The 12,810-nt window shown below is 41.5% G+C and overlaps 1 protein-coding gene across 7 annotated transcripts in view; it reads right to left on the bottom strand.

Moving 5' to 3' along the window:
- Window positions 1-12,810, bottom strand: part of AAK1 (AP2 associated kinase 1) — a 167,354-nt gene that overhangs the window by 19,117 nt on the left and 135,427 nt on the right. For 3 of the 7 annotated variants that reach the window (XM_057740643.1, XM_057740644.1, XM_057740645.1), the window contains exons 18-19: window positions 2,048-2,149; window positions 889-990 (exon numbers count right to left, since the gene is read on the bottom strand). The exons of 3 other annotated variants lie outside the window; for them this stretch is intronic. In XM_057740643.1, coding sequence (XP_057596626.1) covers window positions 889-990; window positions 2,048-2,149 — 204 coding nt within the window. The remainder of the gene's footprint in view (window positions 1-888; window positions 991-2,047; window positions 2,150-12,810) is intronic. One more of the 7 variants, XM_057740646.1, reaches the window with a different exon arrangement.

Genomic DNA, 12,810 nt, shown 5'->3' with positions numbered 1-12,810 from the left:
CTTATTAGTATTCTTTAAATTTGAATTGCTCCTTTGAACACATGATTTTGCTTTTAGCTAAGGAAGAGAAGGAAGATAAAATTCAGAGTTCATGTATTTCAATATATGAATTGTTTTCTGGGAAAGATTTTTAGGAGAAAACAGCCAAGTAATAAGCACAAGGAAAAAGAACTATATTGCCTTCTGTGTTAATTTTTTTTTTAACCTGGATGAGTTTATTCTCATATTTCCTAGACTTCTAATTGTCTCTGTTTCAAGTGAGCAAAGTGGGAACTTTTATCAAAGTAATTACGGACTCAATAAAAATGAAGGTTAGCAAATCTGTATTTAAGGAATTATAGTTAAGGAATTCTACTAAGAGTGAACTTGGAAATTGGGGTAAAAGCAATGATGGATCCAGGGAAGATTTCAACTTTGCCTACAATTTAATAGCAAATCACCTAGATGTGATTAAAGCTCTGTGCTGGGAACAGAATGTTAACATACATAACATGAGCCCCCATGGACACCAATGACATTGTTAGAGCCGAAGGACTGCTCAGTACCCTGGAGGAGTTAAGGGGATCCTTACAACTCAGCAGAGTTCTTTAATTAAGGAAGCAGAAGGAACCTGCCACCAGTGGAAAAAAAACTTAAGTAAAGAAGGATTGAAACCAACAAAAGCCCAGGGATCACTCTACAAAGAACATGGCTCCAAAAAGCACTCTGCTCCTGAGAGGAAACACATCGCTCAGCATCTAGAAGATGTAATGATGCAGAGCATCCATTCCAGGAGGAACTAACCAGGCTGGGAAATTAGCCCAGGACCACCCGCCGCAGGTGGACAGCCTGACTCCGAGGGCTCCCCGCACTGACCAGTCCCTGCAGCCACAGAGACTCCTGACTGACCTGTGCGGTTTGAGGTCACAGACTCCGTCTGAGATGGGAGGCGCTGGGGCACTGGGGGCTCCAGTCCTGGTATCAGACTCTCAACAGCAATATCAGCTTTTTCTTTTGTAACAGAGCATTAAGAGAGAAGAGGAAAGGGAAAGGGAATCAGAAGGTTCTTTGCATGATTGTGTGAAGACCTTCTTCTGTGTGTCTCTAAAATGCCCATCTCAGGCGAGATAGAAAGCATAGTAAGTTGCTTTTTTTCTGCTGCTTCGAGTGTCTGGGCTTCACTGACCAAGCAGGCATGTACAAGGTTAATCATGATGGCTAGTCTCGGTGATTCTTAGCTTTTATAGATAAATGCAGAATGTGAGCCACTCAAGCAGACCTCTTACATGTCAGAAGACACAGGCTCAAAGGCACCTTAATATCATCCGGTAATTGTGCTTTTCTTAAGGGATAAACGTGGGGGCAAACATGCTCTGTGCCTTGCAAAGGCCATTAGTCAAATCCCATGCCGTGATGTAGCCGGAGGTATTCTTTACCAAGTGACATGCCCCAGCTGGAGCCCCATCTCTCTGAAGGGTCGTGAGAGTTCTGAGTTCCAAGACTTTGTGCCCCTGTAGTACAGGGGCCCCGGACATTTTACAGGTCTTGCCTGCCTTGCAGCTGGAGCACAAGAAAATGTAAAAGCAAGCAGATCAAGCCCCTGTCCTGGATTCTACTCATGGGGTTTCACCATGGGGCAAATGTTTTCTCAGTTGCTGACACTTGGCACATACAGAGGCCTTCTAAAAAAGAAACTGCTAAAGGAAAAGTCCACCTTGAGACGAACCTTTTTCATGAATCTTTTGTAACGAAATGTGAATATTTCCACATTCCCCATCATTCATAAGAAATTCACTCTAGAAATCTCAGTGTTTCAAGAAAGGCATAAATAACAGCGCTGTGCTGTTGGAAGGCAAAGAAAACACTTCGTCTGGGGTGATAACAAGGGAGATTAAATAGCCCTGGCTTCTGAGTGAGCACAAGGCTTCACTCCAACACCAGGAGGCTTCCTGGCATTTCCGCTCCTCAGCGGGTTTATTCCGTAGGGATCTGTTAACCAGTCAGTTGCCATTCTTGAAACAGACACACATAGCATGCATGACTGAAGAAACAGAAAGGATGACTTTACCAATTACAGCATCAGAAGTGCTACCAAAAGGATCTGTCATAGGCAAGAGGTCAGGGAGCAGAAGAGAAGTGTCAGGAGATTTGAGTCCCTCAATTAGTTTTTCTAGGTTGGGCAGAGAAGTAAAGAGAAAGCAAAAGTGCAGTGAGATGGTCAGGTAAGCCAATCATTTACCATATTCTATACAAACGCATTTTAGGGGTCAAAATTTTACATAGATTCAGTATAAAAACAAACACCGCTAGTATTTTGTTAAAAATAGGCTCTCAAAGTTTAAAGACGATTATTTCCCCAAATGAAGTAGTCACTTTGCAAGGCATTCAAGATGCTGCCTTAAGTTTGTTTTGAAATTTGGGGCCTAATTTACACTGAATAAAAGCCAATTTTAAGTGTACACTTTGATGAATTTTGACAAATATACATATAAGCACCACTGAAATAATGAGGTAGAACATTCCCATCACTGCAAAAAGGACCCCTGTGCCCCTCTCTGGTCAATGTCTTCCTCTCACCCACAGACCCTGGCAGCAACTGATCTGCTCTCTGTCCTTACAGCTGTGCTTTTTCTACTGTTTCCTACACAGTATGTAGTCTTTTCTGATGCCCTTCATTTAGCAAAACACTCCCGAGATTCCTCTACGTTGTGGCATACATCAGTAGTTTGTTTATTGCTGAGTAGTGTTTCACTATGTGAATGTACTACGTTTTGTTGATTCATTCATCAGCTGACGGATATTTGGTTATCTCCAGCTTTTAGCTATTAAAAATAAAGCTGCCATAAAACATATGCATATAAGCCTTTGTGTATTCCTATCTCTTCCTGGGCTTAGTTTGGAATCCCTCTCTTGTTTTGTGTTGGTTTTTTTTTTTCTGACTTGCACTTAGAAATGGTTTATAACTCACCAAAAGAAGCAACGAAACCACACCTAAGTTAACTTCAACAATCATCTATTGTCTGTCAACTGACAGCTTGTGACACCCCTGGTACTCTTATTATTAAACTGTCAAATATCACAAAATTCACTTAAGCCTGCAGAGGGATTACTTTTGATGTCTTCTGTCTAAAAAACAAAAGGACATCAGAAGCCACCAGATTTGTCACACCTGATAACTCGATGTGTAATAACATGCACACACTCAGGTTCCTTCCAAGACAACTCTTTAGCCTGATGCACCAACTCTCTACCTTTAACTTGACACAAAATAATGAATCATAGACTCTTACAGAAAGAAAGGATTTAAGGGCTCATACTTCCTTTTACTTACAAAGAGACTGAGAGCACATAAATTCTATAATTTGCCTAGTTAAAGGCCTGGCAACAATGTTTTTTCTATCACAGAAATAAACTGCCATTAAGATAAAACTAAAATTAAAATGTCTGAGAAAAACAAGTGACAAAGCGCAAGTATGTGCATATAACATTTTAATGAGTCTGTATTCTTCTAGGCTATCAGGAATCAAGATAAGCAAACATGAAATTGATATTCACTGAGGGATAGAAACCAAATTTTAGGTGATCTGTAATTTAGATGACCTATACCTACGCAGATGAAACAAAATAATGGATTTTAGTGTCCTGGCAAGATAATTTTCTTCGGTACAATTAACACACTACAGAAAAAGCCACTTTTATACGTGAAACCAATTTACCATCTTTGGACTGTAACATGAGGATATCTTTGAATTACATACCAATATGCTACATCTCTCATTTATACCTAATTTATATTGAAGAAAGGAAGGAAGAAAGAAAGCAGCCTCTCAGCAGCAGGGGAAAAAAACCCAGGATTCTAACCAAATATACAAATGTAATAACATCAGCATTAATCTTGAACTGTACATGACATTATAAGAAAACATGTCTAAAATATCTTGGGCAATTTTCAACACACTGGCAAAAGTAAGGTGGTTTTCCCCAAAAGTCTAAATTTTCATTATTCTGAACACTGGCTTTTGGTTTATTCCCCCCAAAAAGGGTGCTTTCACCAAAAAAACAAAAAAAAAAAGAACAATTTGCTGTCCCCAGTTCCTGGTTCCTTCTCGTCCTCTGTCACATCTCTGCCTTTTGGCTTCACTGGGGACGTGGGGAGAACAGGGTATAAATGGCAAAAAAAAAAAAAAAAAAAGCAGGTGCTTCAACAAGAATCTAATTTTTTTTATTAGCCATTAACAAAAAGCACGAGAGGGTAACAGAGTACGTGTGTGCATGCATGTGTCGTATGGGGAGGTGGAATGGAGTGGGGAGGGGGTGAAGTGCCTCCTTTAGGGAGGCTTCTTTTCTGACCAGACCTCAAAGCTGTCCACACAGACAATCTGTGTGGTCACTGCTGCTTAGGAATATTCAAATATTAGAACTGTTGGAGGGAGAAGCAGGGGTCAGAGTACCATCAGGCAGAAAGCCAGGAGTGAGGGTAAAGGGCCGCTGCGTAAGTCAGGTTGGCAGCCTGTGCAGAAACAGCTTCTTTCATTCCCAGCCCCCTTGCGGCTGTCCGTTACGCAGTGCTGACCCTCAGGTGCTATTATAACAATGGTCGCCACTTGCAGTTGTAGAGTTCAATGTCAAACATTTCCATTCATTATCCACAAAAAAAACCCCTGGGTTTGGTAACACTGATACAGTTGAGAACGGACATCAGACACGGTGAGACTGTGTGACTTGCCCAAAGTCACAGATGGGACGTGGTAGAGCCTGGACTTGACTTCAACGTTTCCTCCACATGCTGCCTACAAGGGTGTGCCTAGCTCCATGACCACAGGAGAAAAGGTTTTCACACGGACATGGTCCCATGCAGAATGGTTAGGTTACAAAAGATATGTTAACACTGGAAGGAACTTCAGATCTTATCCAATTAGCCTTCTCATTTGCAGATGAGGAAACAGCTCCAGAAAGGTGAAGCAACTTGCCTAATATCTTACAGCAAGTAAGCTAGGACTAGGACCCAGATCTTTATGTACAGAGATTCATCCTCCTGGTTTAACTACGGCTTTGGTTGCTTTAAAGTGTACAGACTCTTGGAAGATAAATTTAAGCTATCACTGGTCATTTTTGGTCACTGTAAATGAAGAATTTGAGGACAGACTATAACAGGAGGTAAAAGAAAGGCTACAGAAGGCTGACAGTCTCTAAATCACAGCCCGGAGGCCTCCCAGGTGCATCAAGGTCTGGCTTTGATATGCTTCATTTTATGAATTCTGGCCTCTCTCTTACATTTTAATAAAAACTCTCTGAGGCCATGTATCATGATGGGGGCGGGAGGTGGGGGGAAAGAGCAGAGAAGAGGCAGTGAATTTAGGAAACTATACTGGAAGTGTTCTTTACAATCCAAAACCTCGACCAAGCTCCACACATATGACAAGGCTTGTTGCTATCTAATGAACAAAGACTTTCTAAATTTTACTTGAATCATGGGAAATGGCTTCTCTGGATGCAAAACCAAAACGTATCTTCTGGGACAGAGTCTTTGTACCTGAAACGTACACTCTAATTCTCAACTATACAAAGTGACAGACCAATGAAACCTAGAAATAATTCATAAATTGTATTTTGCAATGATTTAATCTTCCTGAGAAACGTTTTACAAGAGTTTTCCATCTCCTTTGTGTTAGAATCACAAGTCCTTGACCCCATCATATTCCAATATATGTGAAAAGCAGTGGACAATTCTGGATAGAAGATGGGCCTTTTTTTTTTTTTTTTTTTGATGGGCCAGTTTTATATCAGTTCCTAGACTGACTCTGATGTTTTTAGAACTGGCTTGGTTCTAAATGTGAGTTGTCGGGGTGGGGAAAGGGGAGAAAATTCCTGGATTCGGGAAGGGTATTATTTATTTATTTAATCTTTTATTGTGATGCTATATATTTTCATTTGGGGTTTGCAAAATCCTCCCAAATAAATAAGCAACATGAAAGAGTCAAAAAAAAAAGGGCCTGAGTTTAAGTTAGTTAAATTACCTAATTTTTCTAAGCATCAGTTTCTCACCTGTAAACAGAGGATAAGAACTACTTTAAAGGGTTCTTAGGATTAAATGGGCATATTTATTAGAATTAATGTGTATGCGTGTGTGTATATAAACTGAAGTGCTTAGCACATAAAAGAGGATTAACATCTCTTTTCAGTAAGAGGACTGATAAGGGGGTAACCCAGACACAGAGGTCTGAGATTACAGTAGTGAAGATGGGTGAAGTTCTAGATTTTACTCAAATGCCTTGGTATGAGAACAGAATAAGCAGAATTCCTTGAATAAAGCAAAGTGGGAGGTGGAAGCAGCATGGTCTAGTAGAGAGGAAGAAAAGGTACTGTGAGCCAGGGGACCTGAGTTCTGCATTAAGTCTATGTGGCACTGTGGATAAATCGCTATTTCTCCCTGGGTCTAAGTTTTCTTATTGATAAAATGAAGAAAAAAGTAAAGATGCTATCCACCTCTAAAAGTTCAGTCATCCAATATGAGGGGAAAAACAGGAAGCAGGAACTGGTTGCTTAGAAGAGGGATTGTTTAGCGATGACACTGGAGCTCTGAACTAGGAAGGACAGGGAAGGACACCTGGAGGGCTCCTCAGTGACATGGGCAGGAGCTGAAATGAGCAACCTCGAGGTGGCAGGTGCTGGGAAATGCAGAGAGCTGCTCAACGGGCAAACTCAGTCCAGACACACACGGCCCGGAGGACAGGGTGGCGGGGCGGGGGAATGTCGAAGCCTGCTCCTCATTCGAAAAAAGGAACAGACTGCAAATTGTAATTGTTTTTTACCTCAGTATAAAAATAATAAATATTTACTGTATAAAATTCGGGAAATACAGATAAGCTAGAGGATAAAAGTAAAACTACCCATAATTTCCCTTTTAGAGATAGCCACTATTGAGTTTTTAATGAATGCTCCTCCAATCTTTTCCTATAAACTCTGAACATTCAGTAAATATTTAAGATACTCACGTTTTCTTAGGATAATGTATTAGAAAAGAATTACTAAGTCAACAAGGAAGTAAAATCTTAAAGGCCACTCTGTCCTCCCTGAAAGTCGTACTGACTGATATTCCCATCGGCAGGATCTGAATGTGTCCATTTTCTGATACCTTCACCAAGCCTGCGGTGGTGGGCTTTTTTTCATCTTTACCAATGATAGCAGAAGCTGCAGCACCTCACTGCTTTACAATTGGTACTTCCTAGATTCATCATGATGGTGTACTTTAAAAAAATTATTTACTGGTAATTCATATTTTGTCTTTTATGAATTTTCTGCTCATACTTTTCTGTTGGTGGGATTTTCTTATCATGTTCCCAGGACTATAATCAGTTCTTTCTCAAGTCTCTGGGGTTCCCAAATAAAAACGACTCAGGTTAAGAGCTTGGAAAAGCCCTGAAATCACAGTTAAAAGACAGAGAAGGTGGACCCCTGAAGAAAAATGGATGCAGAATTGGTTAGCCTGGACAGTGGAAACTGAGAGTGCTTTTCTAGGAGAGGATTGCTAGTATTTTGAAATGAAGGGGAGAGTGAAATGGTCTTCTCTTCTGTGCACCTGCGCTCTCCTTAAACATAAGTCAAATGGCATTAGGGACGAGGGGAAGAGAGGAGGGGGAGCTGCTAGAGCTGCAGGTGGGAACTAACCCAGTTCAGATTCTTACACGGTTCCTCTCAAGACTCAGTTACTGAAAATACAAATCACAAAAAGGGTAATAAATCCTTCACAAATCAGTCTAAGTTTAGATAGTCAAAACCACTTCCTGGCAAGAGACTAGGATATACTAGTCTCTCTTTTTTAAAATATCGAAGATAAGGATAGATACCTATTTATACAGGCTAGTAAGACTAGGAGCTTGCTCAAGGGCCATTCCAACCCTAATTAGGAACATGACATGAGGAGTAAAGCCGACTGACTTACAGACACGGAAGAGCCAGATGCAAGCCCCATCAAAAAAGATGATTTGGAAATCAAGCTGCCACAGCTTTGTGGCTTTGGAAATGTATGCCTTGTCTGACTTGGGGTGTAAGCCCTGAAGTCTTGTAACAAGAGATGTTGTTTTTAGAATTTAGTCACTCTAAATAGCTCCTATCACTGAGAAACCAGACACTAAACCATCTGTGACATCTGCAAGCTGGAATCAGAAGTCAACCACCATGACCAATTCCAAGCCCATTTTAGAGAACTGAATCTGTGGCAAGAAAAGTTTTCCAGAGTAAAGACATACTCTGATCAACCTCGGACTTTTTAATATCACAAGACATCAACTGGAAGTGAGGAAGATGCCAAGCAAATAGCTCTGAGAGGAACGCCTAACTTGACAACAAACCACTAAGAAAGCACAGCCTTTCTTGCCTGCTTTTCAAGAGAAGACAGAGTGCCACGAGTCAAGAAGCACTTCTTAAGAAAAAGTTGTTAACTCCAGGAAGTGGCACTTACGGGGCAACTCATGCACTCTCGCTCAGTCCCATGGGACACTGATGTGGAAAGGTCAGTACTAAGGAGTTGCTATAAAAATCTCTTCCTCAGACTCTGAGCACTGCTGGCAGGAATGTGAAAAGGTGTAGCGCTGTGGAAAACAGTGCGGCAGTTCCTCAAAAAATCAAAAACAGAGTTACTCTAGGGTCCAGTAATCCTACTGCTGGGTATGTACCCCGAAGAGTCTTGAGTTCTGAAGAGATATCTGCACACTCATGTTCAAAGAAGCATTATTCTCAAGAGCCAAAAGACAGAAGCAACCCATGGGTCCACAGACAGATGGATAGACAAAACACAACAGAATGTTATTCAGCCTGAAAAAGAAAGGAAATTCTGACATTGCTACAACATGGATGAACCATGAGGACATTATGTGATATGAAATGAGCCAGTCACAAAAGGACAAATACTGTGTAATTCCACTTATATGAGGTACCTAGAGTAGTCAAATTCATAAAGACAGAAAGTAGAATAGTAGTTGCCAGGGGCTGGAGGGGAGAGAGGAATGGACAGTTAGAGTTACTGTTTAATAGTGAGAGAGTTTCAGGTTTGCAAGGTGAAAAAAAGTTCTGTGGATGGATGGTGGTGAGGGCTGTAAACCTTATAGATGTACTTAATGCCACTGAACTGTCCACTTAAAGATGGGAAATGTTGTGTTATGTATACTTTACCACAATTTAAAAAATGATTAGATCTTTCCACCAATTTTCAGCGAAAATTCCTCAATCTTCTCTACCATTTTTTAAAAACTTTGGTACCACCTATAACTTATCTGTTCCCTAATACAAATAAAGGGCAAAATAAACGAACACACGGCGTATGAGCTCAGTGAAATACTTTGGGGCTCACTAGAGCGAGGCTTCATGTGGCAGCTTTACAAGCACACAAATGCTCAGGCGGTGTTTTGTTTTAATGCCAGATTTTCTGAGAAAATTTGTTTTATGATGCTTTGGAAAATAAAAGTGCTCCTTAAAAAAAAAGAGAAACACATCCAATTATCCAGTGCCCCTTCACTTATAGTTTTTTTTTTTTTAATTTTTTTTTAGAACTTTTATTGAGATACAGTTAACAGACAATAAACAGCATATATTTAGAGTGTACAATTTGGTGTACCAATCTCCCAATTCATTTCCCCTCAACCCTCCCTGCTTTCCCCACTTGGTGTCCATGTGTTTGTTCTCTACACCTGTGTCTCTATTTCTGCCTTGCATTTCCTCTTTCATAGTTGTTAGCATTTGCCTTATGTATTCAGGTGCTCCTATATTGGGTGTGTATATATTTATAATTGTTATCACCTCTTCTTGGATGGATCCCTTGATCTTTATGTAATGTCCTTTCTTGTCTCTTGTAACATTTTTTATTTTAAAGTCTATTTTATCTGATATGAGTATTGCTATTCCAGCTTTCTTTTGATTTTTATTTGCATGGAATATCTTTTTCCATCCCCTCACTTTCCGTCTGTATGTGTCCCTAGGTCTGAAGTGGGTCTCTTGTAGACAGCATACATATGGGTCTTGTTTTTGTATCCATTCAGCCAGTCTGTGTCTTCTGGTTGGTGCATTTAGTCCATTTCCATTCAAGGTAATTGTCGACATGTATGTTCCTATTACCATTTTCTTAATTGTTTTGTTGTTGTTTTTGTAGGTCCTTTTCTTCTCTTCTGTTTCCCGCTTAGAGAAGTTCCTTTAGCATTTGTTGTAGGGCTGGTTTGGTGGTGCTGAATTCTCTTAGCTGTTGCTTGTCTGTAAAGCTTTTGATTTCTCCATCAGATCTGAATGAGATCCTTGCTGGGTAGAGTATTCTTGGTTGTAGCTTCTTCCCTGTCATCACTTTCAATATATCGTGCCACTCCCTTCTGGCTTGCAGAGTTTCTGCTGAGAAATCAGCTGTTAACCTTATGGGAGTTCCCTTGTATGTTATTTGTTGTTTTTCCCTTGTTGCTTTTAATAACATTTCTCTGTCTTTAATTCTGTCAACTTGACTAATATATGTCTTGGCATGTTTCTTGGATTTATCCTGCCTGGGACTCTCTGTGCTTCCTGCACTTGGGTAGCTATTTCCTTTCCCATGTTAGGGAAGTTTTCAACTAGAATCTCTTCCAGTATTTTCTCCGGTCCTTTCTCTCTCTCTTCTCCTTCTGGGACCCCTTATAACGTGAATGTTGGTGCGTTTAACATTTTCCCAGAGGTATCTTAGGCTGTCTTCAGTTCTTTTCATTCTTTTTTCCTTATTCTTTTCCGCATCGGTGATGAGCACCATTCTGTCTTCCAGCTCACTTATTCGCCCTTCTGCCTCCGTTAATCTGCTGTTGGTTCCTTCTAGTGTATTTTTCATTTCCGTTATTGTGTTGCATATCTCTGTTTGTTTGCTCTTTAATTCTTCTAGGTCTTTGGTAAACTTTTCGATCTTTGCATCCAATCTTTTTTCAAAGTCCTGGATCATCTTCACTATCATTATTCTGAATTCTTTTTCTGGAAGGGTGCTTATCTCCTCTTCATTTAGTTGTTTTTCTGGGGTTTTATCCTGTCCCTTCATCTGATACAAAGTCCTCTGCTTTTTCATTTTCTGTGTGTTTCTGTGGCTGTGGTTTTCAGTTCCACAAGATGAAACACTGCTGATACTGCTTGATACTGCTGTCTGCCCTCTTGTGGAGGAAGCTATCTAGGAGCCTCCTGTGTGCTTCCTGATGGGAGGGACTGATGGTGGGTAGGGCTGGGTGGGGGGAGCTCAGTAAAGCTTTAATCCGATTTGGTGGGCGGAGCTCAGTAAAACTTTAATCTGCTTGTCTGCTAACGGGTGGGGCTGTGTTCCCACCTTGTTGGTTGTTTGGCCGGAGGCCACCTAGTGCTGGAGTCCACAGGCTCTTTGGTGGGGCTAATGGTGGACTCTGGGAGGGCTCACACCAATAAGCACTTCCCAAAACCCCTGCTGCCAGTGCCCCTGCCTCCTTGGTGAGCCATAGCTGCCCCCCCCCACCTCTGCAGGCAACCCTCCAACACCAGCAGGTAGGTCTGGTTCAGTCTCCTATGGGGTCACTGCTCCTTCCCCCTGGGTCCTGGTGAGCACATTTTTTTGTGTGCCCTCCAAGAGTGGAGTCTCTGTTTCCCCCAGTCCTGTGGAGGTCCTGCAATCAAATCCCGCTGGCTTTCAGAGTCTGATTCTCTGGGGATTCCTCCTCCTGTTGCTGGACTCCCAGGTTGGGAAGCCTGATGTAGGGCTCAGAACCCTCATTTTAGCAGGTGGACTTCTGCAGTATAACTGTTCTCCAGTTTGTGAGTCACCCACCCAGCATTTATGGGATTTGATTTTAACGCGATTGCGCCCCTCCTACCGTCTCATTGCGGCTTCTCCTTTGTCTCTGGATGTGGGGTGTCTTTTTTGGTGAGTTCCAGTGTCTTTCCGTTGATGACTGTTCAGTAGTTAGTTGTAATTCTGGTGCTCTTGCAAGAGGGAGTGAGCACACGTCCTCCTACTCCGCCATCTTAATCCTATGTCCGCTTATAGTTTAACAATCACTAATATCAAGGAATTCTACTTTAACGGCTCTTAGTTGTGCAAAGCTCATAGGCCATAAGAGCAAGTTAATTTCTAAAAGAGAAAAATGCCATTGCTAAGACATTTTGGTGACTAGGACTGCCCCACTGGGAATAAGGGCCTGGAACCAAAGGTGTTACAGCATTTCCTATCTTTATACTAATTTAAAGTTCAGAAAGCAATTTCAAATACATGATTTCATCTGAAGCGCACAAGCCAATCCATAAGGTGGGTTTTACTATTGCCAATTCTGAGGAGACGGAGAACACAGAGCTTGAGTGAACTGACCAAAATCACCTAGCTACTAAGTGGCTAGAAACAAGCTCTTACACGTTCAAATTCATTATTGTATCTTCCTAAACCTTAAATTTAGCTCTGTAGTCAAAGGCTTTATTGATCTGGGATCTGTCCCCAAACGACCGCGCGCTGTGCGGGGGCTGTGAGCCACCAAGAGGAAGAAGCACAGTCACGGCAGCACTAAGGCCCCGCTTCCTCCCTCACCAGGGGAGATTACTTGACATGAGCACCCGTCAGTAAGCTGACATACCCACCATTTGTAGGCTCAAAGGAAATTAAATGTGAAAACATTTTAAAAGCATAAAATAAAATGTTAAGTCACAAAAGGCATAGCTGTCAGGAGACTAAGATTCCATGAATCTTACCATCAGGAAGGCTGAGTGTGGGAGGGAAGCATGTCTGCAAAACCAACCAACCAACCAACACACCTGACTGGTGTCCACCATAGGCTGGAGGGAGTGACAAACTGCTTAATTTGAGGGGCAGGAGACAAACGTGCA

This window comes from Hippopotamus amphibius, chromosome 7 (genome assembly GCF_030028045.1).
Source record: "Hippopotamus amphibius kiboko isolate mHipAmp2 chromosome 7, mHipAmp2.hap2, whole genome shotgun sequence".
Classification (NCBI taxonomy): Eukaryota; Metazoa; Chordata; class Mammalia; order Artiodactyla; family Hippopotamidae; genus Hippopotamus; species Hippopotamus amphibius.
Note: the sequence above shows the minus strand (reverse complement) of the source record. Positions and strands in the feature narration are given on the sequence as shown.